Consider the following 25,234-nt stretch of genomic DNA (forward strand, 5'->3'; position numbering starts at 1 on the left):
ATCAGGTGAGCAAAAGAGGAAGAGCCACCAGTGCTGAAAGACAGGAAGGAACTTGGCCAGGGGCACAAGGCAGTGACAACTCAGGCCAACCCCAACATCTGTGTTAACCCTGTAAGCAAGCCTTGTCAGGTGCCTGATATTCACTCCCCCTTCCTTCGGTACAAATACCTCCATCTATGGGTCAGAAGGAAAATGGGCTTCATCTGGCTCCTCACCCCAAAGCGACATCAAGATGACAAATACTGTACTTATTTATTAAGAACACATTGATGAATCCTCCATACTTCCACAGGTCTTTTTTTTTTTAATTTTTTTAAACGTTTATTTATTATTGAGAGACAGAGCATGAGCAGGGGAGGGGCAGAGAGAGAAGGAGACAGATTCTGAGGCAGGCTCCAGGCTCTGAGCTGTCAGCACAGAGCCCGACGTGGGGCTCGAACTCACAAACTGTGAGATCATGACCTGAGTCGAAGTCGGAGGCTTAGCCACCTGAGCCACCCAGGCGCCCCCACAGGTCTTTTTAAAGTTTATTTTGAGAGGGAGGGAGAGAGTGTGAGCAGGGGAGGGGCAGAGAGAGAGGGAGAGAGATCCACAGGGCTTTATTCAAGCTTGTGGGAGAGCATTCATTGCATCTATCAAACCGTACGAGAGCTGGGACCCAAGCCTTCTTCACCTGTGTCCCAACACCGAGCTGTCCGTGTCTCCTGGAGTAACTCTGCTCTGCACCGGAGCCCGAAGGGGATCCAGGGCCTCCGAGACTTTTCAGTCAAATGGGAGGGCTAACCCTCATCAGACCAACTCCAGACAACACAAGGTTTGTAGGGAACAACACAGGGATTGTAGGGAAAGAGGCCAGAGGGGCAGGGTTAAGAAAGGATTTCCTTTGTAAGTTGCAGAATTGAGGCTTGCCACAAGAGGGGCGTTTGAGGATCGCAGCAGGAAAGGGGGGACCCCACGGGTGGAGGGAACAGCAGAAATCAAGCACCCAGCAAGGAACGCTGAGGTGAGTTTCATAAAGAGTAAAAGAAACCCAGAAGCCCTTCCTGTACCTCCTACCTACTTTATCTCATGGACTCCTCCCCACAGCACCAGGAACCAGATCCTAAAATTCGATGATGAGTAAAGTGAGCCTCCGCAGGCTGCACACTTCCAAGGTCGGAGGGATAGTAAGTGATGAGCTCTGGATGTGAACCCCAGCAATCTTACTCCAGAGCCCTCCTGCCCAGCCTTATACTACACTGCCTGCCGGGATTAGCCACTAATTCTCTCTGCTGGCTGGTGAGAAAAGGAGGAAATCAGACTGAAAGGGAGATGGTGAATCTTCCATTGGCCCTGTTAAACTACCGGCATCCTCCAAGCATTTCGTGCGCACGGTTGTAGGAGTGTTTCCCAAACTGGCGTGCCATGGACCCCTGCTCAGGAAGGCCCCGATATTTCTCCTACGGTGAAACAAGTTTGGGAAATGCTACATGTTGTGTTCCCTCCCCCACCCAAACCGGGTTCATCACGGTGCAAACGGGCAGGTAAAGAAATCCTGCACCCTGTTTAACCCCGGACTCGGCCAACGTCTTGCTCACCACATTTGTGCGGCAGCTCTATCACCCTGCAGAGCAGCGCTCCTCGCGCCCTTTCAGGAATCGCAGTGGGGCGCAGCGCAGGGGCCGGCATCGGCTTCCCGCCCCGGCTTCGGTGTCCAGGGCGGCCCCCTTCGGCATCCGAGAGCCACGTTCCCAACCTACCGTGCGGCCTCTGGACAAGTTCAAGCTCCGCTTTTCTTAACTGTAGAAAAGGAAAAAAAAGGTATGAGGTCTTGCCTTGCAGGGTGTCAAGAGGTCGAAATGCGTGGAACACGGGTTTCTTTTCTTTCTCCCCGACGCGGGACAGTGTCGCGTTGGGTTTCCGGGGGACGCGGGAGGACAGCCTCTTCTCCGGGTTTCCGCCCGGTTGCGGGCTCCGGAGCTCCCAGGGCCCCGCCGGCGGGCAGCAGGGAGACGCGGCTCCCGGGCCGGGTGACGCGGCGGCGGGAGCTCCTCGCAGAGTCAGGGCGCGGGCCGGGGAGGAGGAGGGGCCGCGGGCCGGGCCTCCTCGCCGCTTCCGGCGGAGCCGGGGGAACCGGGCGGGCGGCCGGCGGCCAGGGGCCTGCGCGCCGCACTTCCCCTCGCCGGGGGCGGCCGGCACCGCGCGGGAGCCGGAGCCAGCCTCTCCGCCAGCACCGCGGCGGGGTCGCCGCCACCCACGCGCTGGTGAGCGCTCGCGGGGACGCGGGGACGGGGGCGGCGCCGGGTGGGGGTCACCGCGGGTGGTGGGCGGGGCGGAGGAGGGTCCCCGGGGACTGCGGGGGGCCCCTGCGCCGGGACCCGCCCTGTCCCTTGGCCGGGACGCCGCTTTCCTCTCTCCTGCCCCCTTTTCCTGGCTGCTTCCAGCACCCCGAATACGGAAACTGGGTGAGCAGGCTCTCCGAGAAAGTTGTCACCTTCTCCGTCGCAAAGGAGCTCGTGCAGGGAACCTCCCCCCACCCCCACCCCCGCGCCCTTTAGTTTGTGTAGAACAGCCCGGCTCGGTCAGGCTGTTTCCATCTTTAACTGTAGAGAGAGGGTCTCTACCACGGTCTCCTCGCATCCTTCTTTGCTCTTCTGATGGGTCTGTGTGTGGGTGTTCCAGCGAGGAGATGGCTTTAGTTAGGGTTCATGACCTACGGAGGCCTTTCATGAACATCTGTCAAGGACTGGGATGGGATACCTGTGCAGTGCTGGAGTGACAGCATTGGACAGGAAAGGTTCAGCCCTGTCGTCTCCCTGGAGACGGGTCAATTAGAAATTACAACTCGCCCTGCTAAGTGCCACCGAGAGAGAGGGGCAGCCCGGAGTACTCTGGTAGCTAGGACACCTAAGCCGGGGGGAACCTAGGGTCAGGATTCACTGGCTGTCGGAGAGAGTCGCATCTAGTTTGGTTGTTTGTGTTTTAAACATTATTATTTTTTAATGTTTGTTTATTTCTGAGAGGGGGAGGGGCAGAGACTGAGAGAGGGACAGGGGATCAGAAGCTGGCTCTGTGCTGACAGCAGAAGTCAGACACTTAAGGGCTTAACCGACTGAGCCACCAGGCGACCGGTTTGTTGTTGGTTTGTTTGTTTTTTAACTTAAAAAAATATATATTGCAGTGCGACCTTACAGCTTACCCAGTTTTCACACAGTGAATTTCCTGTGCAACCTGCATCCATAATAAATAAAATACCACTAGCACTCCAGAAGCCCTCAATATCCACTTCCAACGGCTACTTTCATCTAAGGGCAACTATTATCCTGGCTTCTCACATCATAAAATTGTTTTACTTGGTTTTGAACTTTTGACACGTGGACAGTATGTGAGATGCAGCCGTGTTGCATTTAGCAGTAATTCATTTACTCTCAACTGATGCATAATTTTGCACTGTACAGAGAGAGCACAGTTTATTTCTACTTTCTGCTGGACACTTGGATTGACGGACACGGGTTGTTTCCCATTCGGGTTTTTTTTTATTTTTTGAAATAGTGCCACGAGGCATTCTCGTACTTGTCTTCAGGTGAACATAAGTAAGCAGTTCTGATAGGAATGTTCCTAAGTGTGGAATTGCTGGGTGTGTTCAGCTTTAGCATAGTTTCGTGCCAAATGGTTTTCCAAAGCGGTTATACGAATTTACACTCCCATCTGCAGTGTGAGTTCCTGTTCCTCCACACCTTCACCAATACGCGATATGGTCCCTCTTTTTCATTGTAGCCACTCTGCTCAATGCACGGGCCGTGGTGTTGCACTGAGGTGTTAATTTGCATTCCTCTTATGACTAATGAATCTGCATCTTTTCGTGTCTGGTGGGCATTTGGATAGCCTTTTTGCAAAGTGTTCCATTCTTCTACCCATTTTGTCAGTAGATTGTCTCTGTTTCTCCCTAGTTTGTAAGACTTCTTAAATATTCTGGATATGACATATTTATGGCATATGTATTTTTTTAATGTTTATTTCTTTTTGAGACCATGCGAGAGACAGAGTGCAAGCAGCGGAGGGGCAGACAGAGGGAGACACAGAATTTGAAGCAGGCTCCAGGCTCTGAGCTGTCAGCCCACAGCCCGACGTGGGGCTCGAACTCACGAACCATGAGATCATGAACTGAGCTGAAGTCGGATGCTTAACTGACTGAGCCACTCAGGCGCCCCTATGGCATATGTATTTTTAAAATATCTTCTCTCTCTCTCTCAGGAGATTGCCTTTTCACTCTCTTAATGATATCTTTTGATGAACAGAAGTTCAGTTTAATGTTGCCCAGTGTATCTTTTTTTTTTTTTTTTCTGGATGGTTGTATTATTTATGGCCAGTTGAAAAACTCTTTACTTACCCAAGGGGTGGTGGGTGGGAAGAATGAGTGAAGGTAGTCAGAAGGTACAAACTCAGTTATAAAATAAATAAATCCTGGGGATGTAAATTTACACCATAGTTACTAGAGTCAAAAAAACTATTGCATATTTGAAGGTTGCTAAGAGAGTGGATTTATTCTTGTTACAAGAAAAAAATGTGTAATTATGTAGTGATGGATGTTAGCTAGATTTATTGCGGTGACCATTTCATAATATATACGTACGTTGGATCATCATGTTGTGCATCTGAAACTATTATGTTATATGTCAATTATATCTCAATTTATTTTTATTTTTTTTAATTTATTTTTGAGAGAGAGACAGAGAGAGCTTGTGGAGGAGGGGCAGAGAGCGGGAGAGACAGAGGATCCAAAGCGAGCTCTTCATGCCAGCAGAGAGCCTGATGCAGGGCTCGAACTCACGAACCGTGAGATCATGACTTGAGCCAAAGTCGGACGCTCAACTGACTGAGCCACCCAGGTGTCCCCATGACAATTTTAAATAAATCAGAAGATAAAGTCAGGAAGATAATTTCCTATATTCTCCTCTGAAAGTTTTATGGTTATTCTCACTTCTATCTACTTGAAATTAAGTTTTTTGTGTGATGTGAAATAGGGTCAAATTTCTTTTTTTCTACAAGGCTATCAAAACTGATGCAGCACCATCTGTTAAAAAGACAATTTTCCCCACTGCATGGCAGTGTCAGCCTTGTCATCAATCAGGAGACAGTAGAGATGTGGGTCTGTTTCTGGACACCCTGTTCTTCCATCATCTGTCTGTCCTCGTGCACATTAGCACGCTGCCTTCATGGTTGCTTTATAATCTCTATTATTCTGGTGGTGGAAGCTCTCAGCATTGCTTTTCTTTAAGATCTTAGGTATTTTTATTTAACTACTCCTCCCAAAGCCTTTTTAAGAAATATATAAAAAGCAGTCATTTTGTAAGCTCAATAGAGTACTAATGTAAAAGGGTATGTAATTGGCATAATTGGTAAACTGTATCCATCCACCAATTTACTGCTGACACAATCTATATTACATTCAATGCCTGCATATTTACATCAGATCTACAGCAAAGTAAATACAAAATAAATTCACCTTATTTTAGTTACAATGGGCTTTAGTACCTATATGATATAGTTTCAAAACAAAGAGAATTTTTTAAAACTAAGAAACTGGTGTTTTCCCAAGACCGAGTTGCTACTTTTTGCAAAAGACATTATTATGTTTCCCACTCATGTTTGATCAGTAAGATATGTTCCCACGTGGCTGAACTTCAGCTAAAGTTTTAGATTTGAATAACCAGTTAGAATACTTTTGACTTATAATTAAATTTTTAAAAACAGGTGCTTTTGGGGGCGCCTGGGTGGCGCAGTCGGTTAGGCGTCCGACTTCAGCCAGGTCACGATCTCGCGGTCCGTGAGTTCGAGCCCCGCGTCAGGCTCTGGGCTGATGGCTCGGAGCCTGGAGCCTGTTTCCGACTCTGTGTCTCCCTCTCTCTGCCCCTCCCCCGTTCATGCTCTGTCTCTCTCTGTCCCAAAAATAAATAAAAAACATTGAAAAAAAAAAAAAAAAAACAAAACAGGTGCTTTTAAATGCACACACACATGCGCATATATGTACTTTTTTGGCATTTTTCAAGTCTTCCGAAGTTACTGTTTAAAAATCAGTTTCCCAAGTTTTACACCCAGAGATTTAATTCAGTAGATTTGGGGTGGGGCACAGGAACTGGCATTTTAAACCATCATTGTATTTGTTTTCTGGGCTGGGTAACAAATTATTACAAGTTCAGCATTTTAAACCAACACTTATTTATTATCTGGTAGTTTCTGTGGGTCAAGGGCCCAGGCAAGGCTTGGCTGATTCTTCTGCTGGAGTCTCACCTGGCTTACCTCCAGGTTTTAGCTGGGGCCACAGTGCCACTGGGGATTCAAATGGGGAAAGATCCACTACCAAGCTCCCTCAGGTTGTTCTTTGTTGGCAGAATTCATCTCCTTGCGGTTCTAAGACTGCGGTTCTAAGGTTTTCTTGCTGGCTGTCACCTGGAGATCACTTCTCTTCTAGAGGTTAATTGTAGAGATCACTCAGCTTCTAGAGGCTGCCTGCAATTTCCTGGTAAATTCTTCAAAGTCAGAATGGGAGTCTCTCTCTAGTCTGCTAAGTTACGATTAAACATGCACACGTATGCACATACATGACACAATATTCATATACATGCTACATTCACGTGTACATATTTTTAAATATCTTTTTTTAAAGTCATCTCTACACCCAATGTGGGGCTCGAACTCATGACCCCAAGATTAAGAGTTGTACGCTCTACCGACTGAGCCAGCCAGGCACCTCACATGTACACATCTTATATGGTAAATGTACGTAGTGTGTATATATACTTATAAATGCATATACAGACAGTACACATCATATATAAAGTACTCTATAAATCACTCTGAGAAACACAATATTGTGTCTATCAAGCTATTAACAATTTAGTTGAGCACTGTATTGTTGTTTTTGTTTCTTTTTAGAGAGAGAGAGTGCAAGCAGGGAAGGAGGAGAGGGACAGAATCTTAAGCAGGCTCCACGCTTAGTGCAGAGACTGATGTGGGCTCTATGTGGGGCTTGACATGGGGCTCGACACACATACATGTGTGTGTGTGTTTAAGTGGGATCATGACCTGAGGCGAGATCAAGAGTTGGTTGCTCAACCGACTGAGCCACCCAGGTGCCCCGTTACACTGAGCACTTTTAAGTGACAGTGTCCTTCAAGTCCTAACAAATCCTGCCCGACAAGTGTTTTAGCAAATGTTTGAGAAGCAAACTTAGCCTTTGAAGCCGATATTCTTTATTTAAAGTCCAAATCAAGTGAAATGTGATGATAATTTATTCATCAAAGAAGTGAAAAACTCAAACAATTTAAACCTTTAAACAGACCAGTCTTAACATTCAATGCTTGCTCCATTCACGGCCTGACATACAATCAAGGATAGTGCAGTAGTTTCCAACTGCTCTGTAACAAATCACCAAAAACTTAAGTGGCTTAATACAACATACATTTATTAGCTTACAGTGGCGGCAATCAGAGGTCTAAAAAGGATCGGCAGGGCTATGTTCTTCTGGAGGCTCTAGAGAAAAATCCATGTACTTGCCTTTTCCACTTCTAAAGGCTGCCTGCATCCTCCGCCCATGGCCCCATGTCACACAGACCTCTGCTTCTGCTGTCACTTCTCCTCTAACCCTCCCCCACTCCTGCCTTCCTCTTATAAGGACCCTTGTGATAACATTCAGCCTTCCCCTCCAGGGTCATCCAAGATACTCTTCACATCTCAAGATCCTTTTTTTTTTTTTTAATGTTTATTTATTTATTTTGAAAGAGAGAGAGAGAGAGAGAGAGAGAGAGCAAGCAAGGGAGGGGCAGAGAGAGAGAATCCCAAGTAGGCTCTGCACCATTAGCACAGAGCCCAATGCAGGGCTCTGATCTCACCAACTGAGATCATGACTTGAGCTAAAATCAAGAGTCAGATGCATAACCAACTGAGCCACCCAGGCACCCCTCAAGATCCTTAATCTAATCTGAAAAATCTATTTTTGCCATGTAAGGTAGCATATTCCCTGGTTCTAAGGACTAGGATATGGACATCTTTTGGGGACCATTGTCCTGTCCACCATAGAAAGTGAGTCCAGCCTAACAGAAATGTAAGATACATATTGTAATCATATGTCTTCCTATGTTTCAGTACATTCCCTATACCAATAGATATTGGAGACCCAATAGGGTATTGGATAATACTTAATACACTTTGTATTTTGTACAGTGAAACTTCATATTTTTCCTCACATAACACATTCTTTTTTTTTTTTTTTTTTCACATAACACATTCTACATATAACGTTGCAAAAGGATTCTAAGAAACACTAAAGGGAAGGGGGGCTGGGTGGCTCAGTCGGTTAAGCATCCAACTCTTGACCTCAGCTCCCGTCATGAGCTCATGGTTTGTTGAGTTCAGGCCCTGCATCAGGCTCTGCATGGCCAGCGTGGAGCCTGCTTGGGATTCCCTCTCTCCCTCCCTCCCTCTCTCTCTGCTTCCCCTTTGCTCATACGCTCTCTCAAAATAAATAAATAAACTTAAAAAAATAAAAATAAAAACCACTAAAGATATAATACTGTTGCTTTTTTAAAAGAAGTTTTCACTAATTTTTTTATCAAGACTTTGTAATTATCTACAAGGTAGGTACTTAGGTGTCTATCCTTTTGTGAATTTTGTAAAAAGCACAAGGGAAAGTGACTACATGTAAGACCATACAACCAGTCCCTAAATAGACAGAGCTAGTGATTAGACCCTCCTTTTGGAGATTTGGGTTCGTTATCTGCTCATCTGTTTGACAACGATGTCTCCTCTATCTCAATATATATTACTAGTACTAAATCTTGTAAAGATTAAAGCATATTTAAGTGTGATAGCCTCACCACTTCAGCTGCACAAGAACTGAAAGATAACAAGAAAGGTGTAGTGGGGAGTTAGATTCCAGGAAGTAGACAGTGTATAGGGTTAATGGGACTTATCTGCCATCTTGCTGAATTATCCTGTGTCAAAGATGCTGTTATTTCCTGTGTTTAAACTTGTCCATAACATTAGTCAAAGGGCTTGTACCAACCCACTTACAGTGGCATATGCGGTTGGGCAATTGGATTTCTTAACCAAGCAATGAAAAAAAGGCAGTTACCAAAAATCAGCATGTATGGCCAAGTCATGTCATAACATGAGAAACTGAAACTTTTAAATCTACATGTGTTAAGATTAAAACATTATGTTAATTTCTAACCTTTAAGCTATCACTAAAAACATCAAATGATTCTCTAGTTTATAAGTCTATCGAGGCCACATAATGAATTTTAAAATTAAAACAAAATTGACAAACTGTTGAAATGATATAAAAGCCCAGAGACATTTTGTCTACTACTGGGGGAGAGAAAGGACATCTGGATTGGTTGAAATGAAGATGTTGCGGGACAGCAACCCCAGACCTGGAAAAGGACTTCAAAATCAGTGGCCATCAGGCACTGCCTTAACCTCAGTGCACCACTGAGGCTCTCTGAAATCCAAAGAATATGAGGTAGCAAAAGAACCACATATACATGCCAGACTTCACCTCTTTTGTGTCCCCTTGGCTAGCTTAGCAGCCAACTGCTCTTCTCTTTCGGTATGTCTCTGGTTCCTGTGCCCATTCCACTTCTTCTTTCTGCCCCTCTTGCCGCAGGCCTTTAAGTTCTCCCTCTCTTTTTTGAACTTTGATACAGTTTCATGAATCATCAGTATCTTGTCTGATAGTCATTGGCTTGGCATAAAGGTGTTCAGCATTTAGCAAGGAACAGAGCATCATCCTCACTATTGAATAACATCTGTTCAATTGGGAAACTTATCTTCTACTTTGTGTTTCATAGGACAAGTTCTCTTTGATTTCCCAGGAGTCTGTTTTGACCTCTGCAGATAGGTTGGAGTGAGAAAGCAAGCCTCTGCTTTTTTGACAATCCCAGGAAACATTGAAGAGGTTATAAATCCTTTGCATATCCCTTTAAATTTAGAAGCAGACTGACAATCCCACACCCCCCTCCCCCACTCCCCGCTGCAACTTCCAGAATTTGGATAACACTGATCTTAAGATTAGTTTGGGGAAAATTGATTACATTACTGTCTTCTAAACTGTGAACATCATGTATCCCTCCAATATCTAGATTGTTTTAAATACATGCTAACCCACACTATTTTCTGAACATTCTATGCCATGAACCATTAGCACGTCACATAAATTGTCTCATGTGGTCTTCACAATAAAGCTGAGCAGTTCTAGTTTTATTTTCATTTCACAGATGGAGAAGCCGAAGCTTAGCAAGATTAAGTAGCTTGCCAAAGGCCACAGTTAATAAGAGGTAAGCATCCTGGCACTCTACCTGCAGAGTCTGTAGACTTCACCACTATGCGACACTAGCTCAGGGAGTGGGGAGGGAAGGGAGGAAGCAGCGGGGAGAGAGGGAGGCATGGGTGTTTGGATGGATAGGTGGAAGGAGGGAGTCGTTCAAGGGAAGGCAGACTGGCGGAAAAATCTCCCAAGGTTTCTTGCATGTGCTGTTTCTCTGCTCTTCAGCATCTGCCTACTTGGATGCATAATTACTTGTCCAAATAGCACCTGTCCTTCTCCCATTTCAGCACTGGCACAGGAAGTTCTTGTTTGTAAAACTTACTTCTCCTTCTATTTTGAATGTTAGCCTTGCTGGATAGAGTATTCTTGGCTGCAGATTTTTCCCACTCAGCTCTTTGAATATATCATACCTTCTGGCTTACAGTTTGTGCTGAAAAATCTGCTGCTAGCCTTATGGGTTTTCCCTTATAAGTAACCATCTTCTTTTGTCTTGCTGCTTTTAAGATTTTTTCCTTATTGCTATATTTTGCCAGTTTAATTACAACATGCCTTGGTTGATTTTGTTGGGGATTTTATTGGGGATTCTCTCTGCCTCCTGGATATGGATATCTGTTTCCTGCTCCAGATTAGGGAAGTTTTCAGCTACTATTTCTTCAAATATATTTTCTGCTTCCTTTTCTCTCCCTTCTCCCTCTGGGATCCCTATTATATGAATGTTATTATGTTTGATGAAGTCACTGAGATCCCTAAGTCTGTTCTCGTTTTGCATAATCCTTTTTTCTCTTGTGTTCAGCTGATTACTTTCTACTACTTTATCTTCTAGGTCACTAGTTTGTTCTTTTGCTTCTTCCATTCTGCCGTTCATTGCATCAAGTGTGTTTTCAATCTCATTTATTGCACTTTTTAAAATATCTGATTCTTTTTTAACTCTCTTATCTCTGTGGTAAGGGTCTCCTTGAAGTTTTCCATTTTCTCCTCAAGTCTACCAAGCACTCTTATGAGCATTACTTTAAATTCCTCATTAAACAGGTTACTTATACCTGTTTTTCTTAGATTTCTGGCTCTGGCCTTATTTTGTTCTTTCATTGGGAATAAATTCTTCCATTTTCACATTTGTCTAAGTCTCTGCCTTCTCTGTGTTAGAAGAGCAGGTTATGTCTGCTGCTCCTGAAAGCAATGGCCTTGTGAAGAAGAGGTCATGGAGTGCCCAGGGCCTGGGGCTTCAGGGAGGGTCTCTGGTGCGTGCTGCATGCACTCTGCTGCTGTGTTTTGGCTGCTCTGTCCTTCAGGCCAGTTGTCTGCAGAAGCTCTCCTTGCTTGCAGTGGGCAGTGTTTGGTCCTGATCTGAGCATGGTGAGTTTTAACTAGGTCTGCTTGTTAAATGAGACCTGATACTACTTCTAATAGAGCCGAAACCCGGCAGAACTCTCTGGTCAGGAGATGTGGTGTGGGCAAGGGTTTGTGCTGGTCTTCTGGGACAGGAGCCCTCTGCCTCCTGTGCTGGGACTGAGTCATGCTTGCTGGAGTGGGGCAGTCCCACCAGACAGCAAGGGAGGAGCAGGAGAGCAGGGCTAGGCATAAGCAGGTTAGGCAGCGTGTCCCTCTGAGCTGCCTCCCCCAGTGGTTCCCTGTTTACACTGAGGTAAGGTGGAGGGGGGGAGGAGGAGGGAAATGGTGCTGGCTGGCTCCTTTGTTCCAGGAAAGTTCTCTGTGAACTGCCTCTCAGGAGAAGAGCAATGATCTCTCTTGTGTGCCCCAGGCCCTCTTCAGATCACTGTTCCCTATTGCTCTCCTGCTTACTTGCCCACTGGGAGCAGGGCAGCGCGCCCTCCGGCTCTATCCCAGCCAAGCCCTCCAACCTTTACAACTCCAGCCTTTAAGCCCTGCTGGTTGCAAAATCTCATGAAATTCAGCTCCTCTTGCTTCCGTAGCCAATGGCTTTGGGGAAACGTTCAACTTGTCTCCTGACACTCATCTCCTAGAACTTCTCTCTCTCTCACACGGTTCTCCGTGACTGCGGCTCCCTCCCCTCTGCAGCAGCCAGGATCCCTTCCCCCCCCCCCCCCCCCAAACCACATCTCCATGCTTCCTACCTTCTTCTTGTGGCCTTTTCTCCCCCTTTCGTTGTGGAGTTTGCTCTGCCAGTCTTCAGGTTGATTTCTGGGGTATTTAGGATGACCTGAGAGTTATGTGTTCCTATGAGCCCAGGTTCCTCCTCCTCCCATGCCATCTTTCCCCGCTCTTCCAACACAGGAAGTCCTTACCATGGCGGCTTCGTGCCAGCCACCCTTCCCCACATTCCCAGGGTGCTCCTGGCCAGAGGCAGCACAGGACAATCCCTCAACTGGTCATGTTGAACTCCTTACTCTGTAAGTCTCACCACATCACAGAGATCTGGGTTTTTTTGGAAGCCAGCTCCAGTCACAGTGGTAGATAAGGGATAGGGATGAGGGCTAGAGAGATTGAGCCTCAGTCGGGCATTAGGAGAGAACATCTAGAGCCCACACGCTGGGACTAGGAGTAAGGTAAGACCAGTTTTTGTGATCCTCTCTGTCTCTTATAGGATGGCTGTTCCATAAGATCAAGACTGAGTCCCCTCCCTTCTCCCACTTTACCAATGCCTGGTCTCATGGGGTTAGTTTTGAGCCCAACACTATGGCATCATCAACCTCCTCAGCTCCTCGCTCCCGGTCCAGGAAGCCTCTGGGCAAGATGGCTGGTGAGTGGAAATAGACTCCTAATTGTGTTCTTGTTCACAGCTATGAGTGTTAGCGAGGTGGAAGGCTGCCTGGGCCAAATGCAGCAGGAAATGCTAGGGAGGCTGAAGGTAGAGGCCTCCTGCCTTGACCTCAGAGCCCAGAAGCTTTGTGGTGAGTGAGGAGAGAGGCACGCATCATAGAACATTCAGTCATATGGGCTCACAGCTTTTCTACGCGTGCTCGGCTCATTTCCTAGCCTGGAAACCATTGTGCTGAGCACCTAGCATCATGTTTCTTGTCATCTAAGTCTTTCAGAACCTATCAGAAGAAGGAGCCAGGCAGAGTGAGAAAACAAATTAATCTCCAGAACATTAAACTTTCTGTCCCTATGAAAAGCTGGAGGGGCGCCTGGGTGGCTCAGTCGGTTGAGCGTCTCCCTTCGGCTCAGGTCATGATCTCGCAGTTTGCAAGTTTGAGCCCCACGTCGGGCCACAGCTCGGAGCCTGGAGCTTGCTTCAGATTCTGTGTCTCCTGCTCTCTCTGTCCCTTCCCTGCTCATGCTCTGTCTCTCAAAAATAAACAAACATTAAAAAAATTTTTTTTTAGAGTCTGGAGAAGCTGAGCTGATATCATTATGGAATACTTACAATATCCCAGACACGGCATTATCTCCATTAATCTTCAACGACAATTAAAATGAACCCATTTTCCAGGTGAGGAAATGGAGACAGAGACTGACTTGCGTAGGGTCATGTAGAAAGCAAGCAGTAGGTCCACAATCAAATCTATGCCTGGCTCCAAAGTGTAGGTTGTGAATCACTAAGCTCTCTGCTCTTCAGGAGCTCTGAGTAGTAATCCTCTCCCATGCTTTTGTTTTAACACTTAGCAACAACACTCTGGGATTCCTCCGGGCCAGACAGATGCCAATCCCTCCCCTCTTTCCCTCCCATAACGGGTTGCCCACCTTAATCTAAATCCACCTCCCCTCAGTGCAGAGAGTGGGTTTGGGAACTGATTGATTCTTCCCAGCTTAACACAGCTCTACTTACAGACTAGCAGCAGACGGTTGGCTAGTCAGCGCTAGCGAGAAGTTCTAGGTAGCGTAAGCGGAGGGTACCAGAAACCGAAGGGCCTGGAATAGGGCAAAGCCATCTTTCCTAATCAGGTGGGTGAAACAGTCAGAGTTATTTCCTTTCCCTTTTTAATTTTCATATTGTTGTTATACAAAGGGTTTTTTTTTTAAATTTAGTTATTGAAGTACAATTAACATACATTATATTAGTTTCAAGTATACAACATAATGATTCAATATTTGTACATATTGCGAAACGATCACCAGAAGTCTCGTTAACATCCATTACCAGTGATAATTACAGAACTTTTCTTCTTGTGATGAGAACTTTTAAGGTTTCCTCTCTTGGCAGCTTTCAAATATGGAAGACAGTATTATTCACTAGTCGGCATGCCGTTCATTACATTCTCATGACTTATAAAAGAGCCAGAGTTTTCGTGACTTCCAAAACGTTTGAAGATAATGGGACCTTCAAGGCCAGTCCTGAAGGATGTACGAAATAGAGCAGTAGGTCTCTGAGAGCAATGTGGCATGGTGGCCAGAGCAGGGCGCTGGGCTGGGCTCTGTCCAGGGCAGCCTGGTGAGAATACCAAGCCTGAGTGGTGTTTCTCTCCCCACAGACTGGTTCAGGCAGGCCCTGTCGAAGAAGCCCAAGAAGATACTGGAATCCTCAGACGGCCCCTCCAGTGACGTCTCCCAGCCAAGCTCTCAGGACCACCCCCCACGCCTGGACCTCAGCTCAACCTCGTCTCCAACACACGTGGTCGCCGGCAGCAGCGGCAGCAGCGGCCGCTGGAGCAAGGACTACGATGTCTGTGTGTGCCACAGCGAGGAGGACCTGGCAGCCGCCCAGGAGCTGGTCTCCTACCTGGAAGGCAGCACCGCCAGCCTGCGCTGCTTCCTGCAGCTGCGGGATGCAACCCCAGGCGGCGCCATCGTGTCCGAGCTGTGCCAGGCACTGAGCAACAGTCACTGCCGCGTGCTGCTCATCACCCCAGGCTTCCTGCAGGACCCGTGGTGCAAGTACCAGATGCTGCAGGCCCTGAGTGAGGCTCCCGGGGCGGAGGGCCGCACCATCCCCCTGATGTCAGGCCTCGCCAGAGCCGCCTACCCCGCTGAGCTCCGGTTCATGTACTTCGTGGACGGCCGGGGCCCCGACGGTGGCTTTCGCCAAGTCAAGGAAGCTGTCATGCGTTGTAAGCTATTAGGGGTAAGGGAGAATGGGAAGGTGGCTTCGGCCACAGCATCTGATCGACTTCGGCTTTTAGGAGACAGTCACTGTAGCCCAGTAGCTCAAGATGCAGGCTCTGGAAAAGGCTGGAAGTTATTCCAAGTCCTCTGTACTTGGGTTTCCCCACTGGTAAAGTGAGGAGAGTATATACCTAAAGGAGTATATACACTAAACAAGTGTTCACACTATGGCCTGACGCATGTAAAGTACTCATAACGGGCAGGGCCTAGCACCTGTCAAGTCTTCAAAAAATAGCCATTATCATTATAGGTATTAATAGTAGTAGGTATTAATGGTTTCTCTCTCTGAAGTCAGGTTGGAGATGTTCCCCCAGACCCAGGAAAATGCCAGGAGGGCCAGTGGTGCAAAATAATAGGAAAGAATTGTGTATCTGGGGGTGGGGACTTGCTATTACAGTGGGTTTGGAAAGTGAAATAGATAAAAGGTAGAAGTGGCAGGACCCACAGGTCCCGCAGGAAACAGATGCTGGGGTCTGGGAAGGGTGACAAGCCCTGCCATTCTGTTTGGTCTCTTTCAGATCTGCAGACCATCAGCTGACACTTCTATCACCACGGGACCCAGAAAGTTGGAGCAAAGCCGGAAATCGAGTTAGAGAGCCCAGGGTCTCACAGGGTCTTGCATTCTGGCAGCTGTGACGAGGTGTAAGGAACCAGTCTGTAGCACTTTGTATGTGATCCTGGGCTCAGATTGCCCATCAGGCACCCATTGCCGGGGACTCCCCCACGAAGGCCATGGGGAAGCTGGGGACTCCCCTCGAGGAAGGCATGAGGAAACTGGGGACTCCCCAGGAAGGCCATGGGGAAGCCAGAAATTGTAGGTGGTGGGAGGTGCTGATACCACGATGATCACCAGTGTTTTGCCTCCGGCCCAACTGGACACATGAAGCCCCGGCACATGCCTACATCTTCCCCTGGAAAGGTCACTTACCTGATTCATGGGCTAGAAAGCCTACACCGCATGCTTCAGAGGGGATGGTGTCCCCGGTTGCCTGGCATCAGGAGAAAGCGACAGGTACCGATCCTTCACACTCACACTACTGCCCTTCTCTTTCCCAGGGACATTGTTCACTTCAGAAATCTACACGAAAGATGCATTCAGCGCTGTTCTGAATTTTTATTGCACGTGTCATTAAGACACATCTAGAAACCATTCTGAATAGACAGGAGATGGCAGGGAGCAGCAGGGGTGGAGGCAAGGAGAAGCTCAGACCCTGCACCTGGGTCAGAAGCCCACCCACCGATGCTCTGACTCATGGGGGCTTCATCAAACGTCTGACTAGAACCCAAGCTTCTACAAGCTTCTTTACATCTGCACTGAGAGAGATGAGCTGTCTTCTTCTGGCAGATGACTGTGGGCCTTGTAGGACAAGGTTTCATTCACCTGTTCTCAATAAGTCTGTTGTTGAACCGAAATGAATTTCGAATACATTCCCCTGATGTGTACTTTTGTGCCACTTCTCTCACTTCTCCCTACCACGTCCCCTCCTTTTACTGGAAAAATTCATGTGTATATATATATATATATATATATATATATATATATATATATACACACACATATATATATATACACACACACACACACATATATATACGCATATATATATATGTGAGATATAATTAATATATTAACATTAGTTTCAGGTATAAAACATGATTTGACATTTGTATATATTGTGAAAACATTTTCTATTTTCATTATGCATTATTTTATTACATACAAAAAGACTAAAGAATATAATGTACACTCCTGTATATTCCACTCAGCTTAAGAAGCCCAACCTTACAATCCCTATGGTACTCCCTTTGTGCTTTTAATTACATTCTCCTCCCTTTTCCCATCAGAAGCAATCACCCTTCTGAATTTTGAATTCATCATTGTTAGCTTTTCACGTATACATCCCTGAGAACATATTTACTTTTACATGGTTTTGTACTGTATTTAGTGGTATTATAATGTTCGTATTCTACAAATTCTTTTTTTTTTAACCATGTTAAGATTTATCCATGTGGATGCATGTAACTAACACCAGGAACTTCACTATGGTTCTATTATGTAAACATACCACCACGATTTAGTCACACGTTCCTTTACAAACAGACATTTGGTTGTTTGCCATTTGTTGCTAGTAAAAACAATGAGTTTATGAACATTTTTGTGCGTGTTTCCATGAACAAGATTTTCTAGGACTTAGCCTAGATGGGGAACAGCTGGGTAGTAAATACACATCTTCAGTTTCGGTAGAAAATGCCAAATTTTCTTCCAAATTGGTTGTGTCAGTGTATGTTCCCACCATTAGTGTGTGAGATTTCCCACTTTTTCATGTTCTTACTAACACTTAGAATTATTGGATTGGAAAATGTTTGTTGACCTGGTGGGTGAAAACTGGTATCCTATTCTTTTCTTCTTTTTAAACTGTTTTGGTGTGTGTGTGTGAGAAATTCTTTGTATGTCATAAACCGAAGAGAAAAATTTGACCAATACCCATATACCCATCACCTGGCTTCAACAATTACCAACTCAGAGCTAAGCTGATATCAACAATCACCCCACTCATTCCCTCCCCACCAGGTCCTTTTGAAGCAAATCCCAGGCATTATTTTATTTCTACATGTTAAACTATGTCTCTTTTTAGAAGTTTTCCAAAAAAGTGTATCTTTTAAAGAACAGAATGCTTTATTTTTTAATATAAAACCTTTTACCTATTACTTTGTAGTCTGTGTTTTTGTATCTTATTTAGGAAATCCTCCCCTATTCCTGTATTTTCTTCTGGAGCTATTTCACATTTAGGTCTTTAATCCACCAGGATGCTTTGTTTGGGTTTTTGTTGTTGTTCTGGGCTTATAAGTCAAAGGTCCAATTTCTTTTTCCCATTTGAATGGCCATTCTTTACTGACTACATGTCTGTCCTTTCCTCCCACTGATTGTGATGTCACTGCTGTCATTATATTATCATGTGTGGGGGTCTCTTCTGTGTGTTTGTGAATCCCTACATCAGAGGCACACTGGCTCACTTACTATTGTTTTTAAGGAAGTCACAGGTCACGTGGGTGGCTCAGTCGGTTAAGCGTCTGACTTCAGCTCAGGTCATGATCTCACGGTTTGTGAGTTTGAGCCCCACATCGGGCTCTGTACTGACAGTGTGGAGTCTGCTTAGGATTCTCTGTCTCCCTCTCTCTCTCTCTCTCTCTCTCTGACCTTCCCCCAACTCATGCTCTTTCTCTCTCTCTCTCTCAAAAATAAAATAAATACTTTAAAAAATTCTTGATGTCTATTAGTTTTTTTACTAGGCTTATACTGAGCTGAGAGATTCATTTGGGAAGAACTGATTTTTCTTACAGTGAATTTTTCTCTCCATAAAAATGGTGTGTCTCCATTATCAATCTCTTTAAATGTATTTCAATAAAATTTTATAATCTTTTCCATTTTGGTCAGTCACTTTTACTAGATTTATTCCTTAGTACTTCATATTTCCTGTTGCCATTGTAAATGGTATTTTTATATTTTTTATCTATTACCAATAGGAAGGATGACAATTATTTTGCATATTGATCTAATAAGCAACCTGCTGAACTACTTATAAGACCATAGACTTTGCTGGATTTCTATAAAGACAACCATATAGTTTGCAAAAGAGAAAAGCTTTAGTTCCTTGTCTTTCTGTGCCACCCAGGATAACCAGCAAAGTGTTGAAAGTGACAATAGCGGCCATCTTTGTCTCACTTATGCTTTTGTTTTCATTTATTTTTAAATGTTTATTTATTTTTGAGAGAGCATGAGCGGGGAAGGTGCAGAGAGAGAGGGGGACAGAGAATCCGAGGCGGGCTCTGCCCTGACAGCAGAGAGCCTTATGCAGGGCTTGCACTCATGAACCGTGAGATCATGACCTGAGTGGAAGTTGGACGCTTAACCAACTAAGCCACCTAGGTGCCCTTGTTTGTTCTCTTTGAAGGAGGCTCCATGCCCAACATGGGGCTTGAACTCATGAGCCTGAGGTGAAGAGTTGCATGCTCTACTAACCAAGCCAGCCAGGTGCCCCTAACATTAGACTTTCAAATGTTAAGCCAGCCTTGTATTCCTGGGGTAAACTCAATTTGGCCATGATGAATACAATATCTTTGTTATAAGTCACAGGTTTCAGATTGCTAACATTTTCTTTAGAGTTTTATATCTGTTCACATGTACAATAGGCCCATAATTGTCTTTTCTTATATTAACCCTCTCTGGTTGTGTTACCAAGGTTACACCAGCTTTATAAAATAGTTGGGGAATAGATGAAATGGGTGAAGGGGATTAAGAGGTACAATTGCCAGTTATAAAATAAAAGAGACCCAGGGATATAATGTAAGGCATAGGCAATACAGTCCATAACATTGTTAACAACTTTGCATGGTGACAGGTGGTAACTAGACTTACAGTGGTGACCATTTTATAACGTATATAAATATCAAATCACTTTGTTGTACACCTGAAACTAATACGATATTGTATGTTAATCATTCATTTAAAAGATAGCTGGGGAGTGGTCCCTTTTTTCTATTCATTAAGAGTTTAAGCTTGGAATTTATTAGTCCTTGAATGTTCAGTAACCTCATCTGTCAATCGAATCGGGCCTACCATTTTCTTTTTTAAAAAAATTTTAATGTTCATTTTTGAGAGAAAAAGTGTGACTGGGGGAGGGGCGGAGTGAAAGGGAGACAGAGAATCTGAAGAAGGCTCTGAGCTGTCAGCACAAAGCCTGATGCGCGGCTCAAACCCACAAACCGTGAGATCATGACCTTAGCTGAAGTCCGACACTCAACCGACTGAGCCATCCAGGTACCCCCAGGCCTAGCATTTTCTTTATGGGAAGATTTAAAACCCCAATTTCAATGTCTTAAAGAGTTATAGATCTATTTAGATTTTCCATTTCTTCTGGAGTCAATTTGGCATAGAGTAAAACAGTAAATGAAAAATACAAGACCAGCTTGAATAAGTTTTCAATTTCAATTTCCTGGACCAAGTAGACAGAGCAAATCTGAATTCTAAACCTGCATGAAGACTGGCCTGTGGTTATGAATATTCAGAGGATTTTTTTTTTCTTCCCACCACATGCAGATGTCGAGGCAGATAAATTTAAGTATCTCGTCTCCTTTAGGGGGACAATTTTTATTTAGTTTTTAATAGTTGGCCCTTTCACTGAGGTGGTGGACCTTAGACATTTTGGCTCTAAGGGAAATGCTCTCTTCCAAGCCCCCGGGTCTTGTCTTCTGTGCCTTAAACATCACGTTGAAAGCCCAAGGGTCTAGATTTCCAGAAATGACCAACCACTCTTAGAACTTAAGCTTCAGTGTCCACTTATCATCTTATAGATTCATGTTCCCACATTTTTAGTTGCTGAAAATTTTATTAAGACAGCAGCAATGTAACCAAATGGATGTTTTAAATTTTGCACCCAGGTGTTTTTAGCTGACCTGTTTTTAGGATATTTTGTCTATCATAATGCATGAATGGAAATGTCTAGTCTTTTTTTTTTTAGTTTTTTTTAATGTTTTATTTATTTTTGAGACAGAGAGAGACAAAGCATGAGCAGGGGAGGGGCAGAGAGAGAGGGAGACACGGAATCCCAAGCAGGCTCCGGGCTCTGAGCTGTCAGCACAGAGCCCGACGCGGGGCTCGAACTCACGGACCCTGAGATCATGACCTGAGCTGAAGTCGGACGCTCAACCGACTGAGCCACCCAGGCGCCCCAAAATGTCTAGTCTTTAAAATAAAATAAAAAAAAAAAGACTTGGGAGAGGTTTTGAGCTTTCTCAACAAGACTGAAGGACTGATGCTTATAGACAGATGAGGGCTTTCCAGTAATAACCTTCTAATACAGCAGTTAAACCTTCTGTTACGGTAGAAACAATCCATATCTGTGCTAGCCAATGTTGTAGCCAGTAGTCATAAGAGGCTATCAGGCACTTGAAACACGGCTGTATGACAGGGGAATTGAAATTTTAATTTATCTCAATCCAGTTAATTTAAACGTAACTATCTACATATGGCTAGTGGCTATTAGGTGGGACAGTGCAACGCCTTCTAATGTTTACAAACAAGAGGAACTAAAAAATCAACAGACAAATGCCTCTGCGCCAGGCGAAGACATGTGCTGCCACCATAAAGGTCTGCTGCACTCTGCTGTCTGGTATTCTAATCGGTCCTTTGATGGTTGAGGCTTCCTAGAAGTTCATTCTTTCCTTCAGCCAGGACTTGTAGGAGTGGAATTCTAACCTTAATGGATATTTAAATCAAAATCACATTGGTGTTGATGAATTTGCTTCTAATGAATAAACCTCTCTAAAACTTCATTTTATATTTCTCCTTTGCTTGGGGCACCTGGGTAGCTCAGTCGGTTAAGGGGCTGACTTCGACTCAGGTCATGATCTTGCTGTCGGTGAGTTCAAGCCCCGTGTTGGGCTCTGTGCTGACAGCTCAGAGCCTGGAGTTTGCTTCGAATTCTGTGTCTCCGTCTCTCTCTGCCCCTCCCCTGCTCACACTCTGTCTCTCTCAAATATAAATAAACATTAAAAAATATATATATATATGTGTGTGTGTGTGTGTATGTGTATATATATATATATATCTTTTTTGCTCACTACATTCCAGCCACAAGAGCCATATTTGTTTCCAAAAAAATGTCAAGTTCATTACTGCTTTAGGGTCTTCAGCATCTGACATCTCTTCCTGAAATACACTTTCCCTGGTCACTTCACATGGCTGGTTCCTTCTCATCATTCCAGTCTCAGCTCAATGTCACCTCCTAAGAAGCCACCCCTGAACAACTTATCTCCTCCCTATCCCCAGGCTCTATCACATTGTCCTGTTTTATTCTATAAATAACACTCAATCACCTACAATTATATTTGTTTACCTCATCTCCATTTGAATATGAATTCTATGAAAGTAGAGATCTCCCCTGTCTTGTTCAAGATACACAGTGTCTGGCACACAGAAAATGGAAGCCTAGAGAGGGTAAGTGACTTTCCCAAAGTCGCACAGCTGGTCAGTGCTGGAGCCAGACTTCATGGCTCCCAATTCAGGGCTCTTTTTGTTAAAACATAGCTGACCTTCTTTTGCTCTGGTCTTGCACACAGTTTATGACTTCTGATTTTATATTCCGAGAAGGTGGGGATGTTATCCAGGAAACTTGTGGACAAGCAGCATATGTTTTTGGTTGAAGATAATTATTCCAGATCCTAAGACTCCCTTACTAATGGTCTCTACTTCACAGAACAATTAGATTTTTCTCCAACTCATAATAGTATTTCTGGTAGAAATAACCCCAAACCAAACTGTCATTGACATACAGTATACTGTTATTGACTGATTGGAAATTGCAAAAATTGCCTCCCCCATTAGATTTGTCTGAAAAAAAAAAAAAACACCTCAAAATAAAACTGACATTAGCGAAAATAGCACAATTTTTGATGGACTGTTTGATAAAATTTCTGTCAAATTATCTAATCCATCAAATGGACCAGCCAGAAATAACAGCCACAAAGGAAACTTACAAAGGGAGAAATGGATGGTTCAGTTGGTTAAGCAACCGACTTCCGCTCAGGTCATGATCTCTTGGTCTGTGAGTTCGAGCCCCGCGCGGGACTCTGTGCTGACAGCTCAGAGCCTGGAGCCTACTTGGGATTCTGTGTCTCTCTCTCTCTCTGCCCCTCCCCAGCTTGTGCACGCGCTCTGTCTCAAAAACAACTAAACATTAAAAAAAATTTAAAAAGGGAGAAATTATAAGTGAAAATTTTATATGGCAAAAAAAAAGTAAAGAAATTCTGATAGATGATTCATATTCTAGCTGCAAATCACATCTCTAGAATAGCATAGCAGACTTACGGGCAAACTAGGTAACACAGGAGGCAGAAGCCCCTAGCCTGGTAGAAAAGAAGATGGTGGACATGCATTTCTGCCCTGTTCACTTACCTTTCTTTTCAGCACTGAGTAAGATGAAAATTTCTGTGAAATGAAAATGGGTGGAAAATGGGTGAAAAATGGAAATGGTTTAATGGCTCTCCTATCGAAAATCGACCAAGAAGTACGACTGGCTCAAGAGCTCTGTTTCAGAAACATTCCTTCCACGCTACGCAATGTTGGCATAATTCTTAATAAAAACGTCAGTATCCAACCCACGGTGTGTCAGGTGTCAAAGCACCCACCGAGTCCAAAGGGTGTTTTCTAGCTCTGGCACCCAGGGCGGCGAGTGCCCCCTCCTCTGCAGCATCATTAGCCGGCCTGGTTAGGGACTCGCTGCCTTCTTTCTCTTCCCTCAGCACCGGCCTCAACTCGGGCCGTTCAGCGCGAGGGGACAAAGGCCAGCAGCCTTAATTAAAAACGCTCCTTGCAGACAGATCACACGGACCAGCTCTCCGAGGTTCCCTAGGGCCGGGACTACTGCCGCCTTCCTCGCGGAGCACTTCGGGAGTTGTAGTCGTCACGCCCTCGCGGAAGAGACAAGCTGCGGCGGCCTCTGCGCCGAGAAGGGCGGGGCCGCGGCTGGGGTTTGCGCAGGCGCACAGCTCCAACCGGGAAGCATGGCGGACCTAGCGACTCAACCCAGCAAGAGAAAGCGCGAACTGGACGCCGAGGAGGCGGAAGCTGCCAGCACAGAGGCAAAGGAAGCGGGCGTTGAGAATGGTACCTCCGCTCCTGTGCGCTTACCGTTCTCCGGCTTTAGAGTGAAAAAAGTGCTGCGGGAGTCCGCGCGGGACAAAATCATTTTTCTCCATGGGAAGGTACCATTAGGCAACCCTGGGTTGGAGTGAGCCAATCATCGCCTTGGAGGCGGATTTTTTTTTTTTTTTTTTTTTTTTTTTTTTTTTTTTTTTTAAACCCGAGCTCAGCCGGAAAATACCAATCGCACTCCTGGGGGCGGGGGGGAAAAGTGTACCACTAGATTGTGTGTGGGGGGGGGGGAGGGGTGCTACGGGGGACAAGTTTACTCGTAGAATCAAGGAAATCAACAGGCGTAGGGTTAATTTTCTTAATAACTCCTTTACCAAAAGTAACTAACACTTGTATAAAAATCACGTTTCGAGTTCTCCAAGCCAGTCATCCTGTATTCTCTGAACGAATTAGAGGTCTAGGAACGCAGTGTTGCTGGATCATCTGTGGAACGACGTAGAGACTGTAGGATATAGGATCCCAGGTGTGCAGGATTTCAGACCTAACAGAGGAGACAGTTTATTAAATTGCGAATTCAGTTGCACATATCATGCACTGACAGCACTGAGCTAGGTGCTGGGGATGTAGAGATGTAAGTTACTATCCCTGATTTTCAGAATGCAGAATATCTGGTAGATAGCTGTCCCTAATACCATGTGCTCAGCTCTACAGAAGGGACTGAGAAGAGACTGGAGACCATCCTGGGAACTAGTGAGGAGGCCCAGCCAAGGGTAGGTTACTAGGATTCCTCAGAACCCCTAGCAGGAGCTCTCATTTGGGGAGGATCAGGGGGACCTTGGCCTGGGCTACCGTGCATCTCTGTGTGTCTTATTTTGTTTTGTTTTTTTACAAAGGTTCTGTCTAGTTCTCTCAACCCCACCTGTCTTCAGTCTGCAGCACTTGCTGAAGATTTTAGCCCTAAGAACCTTTGAGCTAGGAGTTAACTGGGATACCCAGATTCTAGTTTCTCTCTCTCTCTCTCTTTTTTAATGCTTATTTATTATTTCTGAGAGAAAGTGTTTGCAAGAACGCTCAAGAGAGCTGGGGAGGGGCAGAGAGAGAGAGAATCCTAAGCAGGCTCTGCGCTGTCAGCTCAGAGCCCACCGCGGAGCTCGAACTCATCAACAGTGAGATCATGGCCTGAGCCGAAATCAAGAGTCGGTCGCTTAACTGACTGAGCCACCCACGCACCCGTCTAGTTTCTTTTTTCAACA

General features: G+C 45.2%; 2 protein-coding genes and 1 long non-coding RNA gene across 13 annotated transcripts in view; 2 read left to right on the forward strand and 1 right to left on the reverse strand.

Annotated features, from left to right (window-relative positions):
- Window positions 1-1,555: 1,555 nt before the first annotated feature.
- TIRAP (TIR domain containing adaptor protein) lies at window positions 1,556-18,037 on the forward strand. Of its 9 annotated transcripts, none has more exons than XM_058687280.1 (5): window positions 2,104-2,243; window positions 10,257-10,316; window positions 12,560-12,675; window positions 12,870-13,025; window positions 14,698-15,840. In XM_058687280.1, the coding sequence occupies exons 4-5, from the start codon at window positions 12,962-12,964 to the stop codon at window positions 15,444-15,446; spliced, it is 813 nt and encodes a 270-aa protein (XP_058543263.1). In that variant the 5' UTR covers window positions 2,104-2,243; window positions 10,257-10,316; window positions 12,560-12,675; window positions 12,870-12,961; the 3' UTR covers window positions 15,447-15,840. The 9 variants fall into 9 exon arrangements, with proteins under 9 accessions (XP_058543255.1, XP_058543256.1, XP_058543254.1 ...); XM_058687277.1 differs by lacking the exon at window positions 2,104-2,243 and adding an exon at window positions 8,260-9,937; XM_058687272.1 differs by lacking the exons at window positions 10,257-10,316; window positions 12,560-12,675 and adding an exon at window positions 15,847-18,037 and having other exon boundaries at window positions 1,556-2,243; window positions 14,698-15,287.
- LOC131487037 (uncharacterized) lies at window positions 15,248-23,889 on the reverse strand. Its single transcript, XR_009249571.1, has 3 exons — window positions 23,283-23,889; window positions 22,865-23,042; window positions 15,248-15,384 (listed from the first exon to the last, which is right to left on the reverse strand). It is a non-coding gene; the product is annotated as an uncharacterized LOC131487037 (long non-coding RNA).
- The window catches only part of DCPS (decapping enzyme, scavenger), a 46,643-nt gene continuing 45,251 nt past the window's right edge, over window positions 23,843-25,234 (forward strand). Inside the window, exon 1 of one of the 3 annotated variants that reach the window (XM_058687270.1) lies at window positions 23,843-24,091. In XM_058687270.1, the coding sequence (XP_058543253.1) occupies window positions 23,891-24,091 (201 nt within the window). In that variant the 5' untranslated portion in view covers window positions 23,843-23,890. The remainder of the gene's footprint in view (window positions 24,092-25,234) is intronic. The other 2 variants (XM_058687267.1, XM_058687269.1) reach the window with 2 other exon arrangements.

The sequence above is a fragment of the Neofelis nebulosa genome, chromosome 10 (assembly GCF_028018385.1).
Source record: "Neofelis nebulosa isolate mNeoNeb1 chromosome 10, mNeoNeb1.pri, whole genome shotgun sequence".
NCBI lineage: Eukaryota > Metazoa > Chordata > Mammalia > Carnivora > Felidae > Neofelis > Neofelis nebulosa.

Coding starts and splice junctions, on each gene's coding strand:
- TIRAP (XM_058687271.1), top strand. CDS start 12,962: ATGGCATCATCAACCTCCTCAGCTCCTCGCTCCCGGTCCAGGAAGCCT. Junction 13,026..14,697: donor GCCTCTGGGCAAGATGGCTG/GTGAGTGGAAAT, acceptor CTCTCCCCACAG/ACTGGTTCAGGCAGGCCCTG.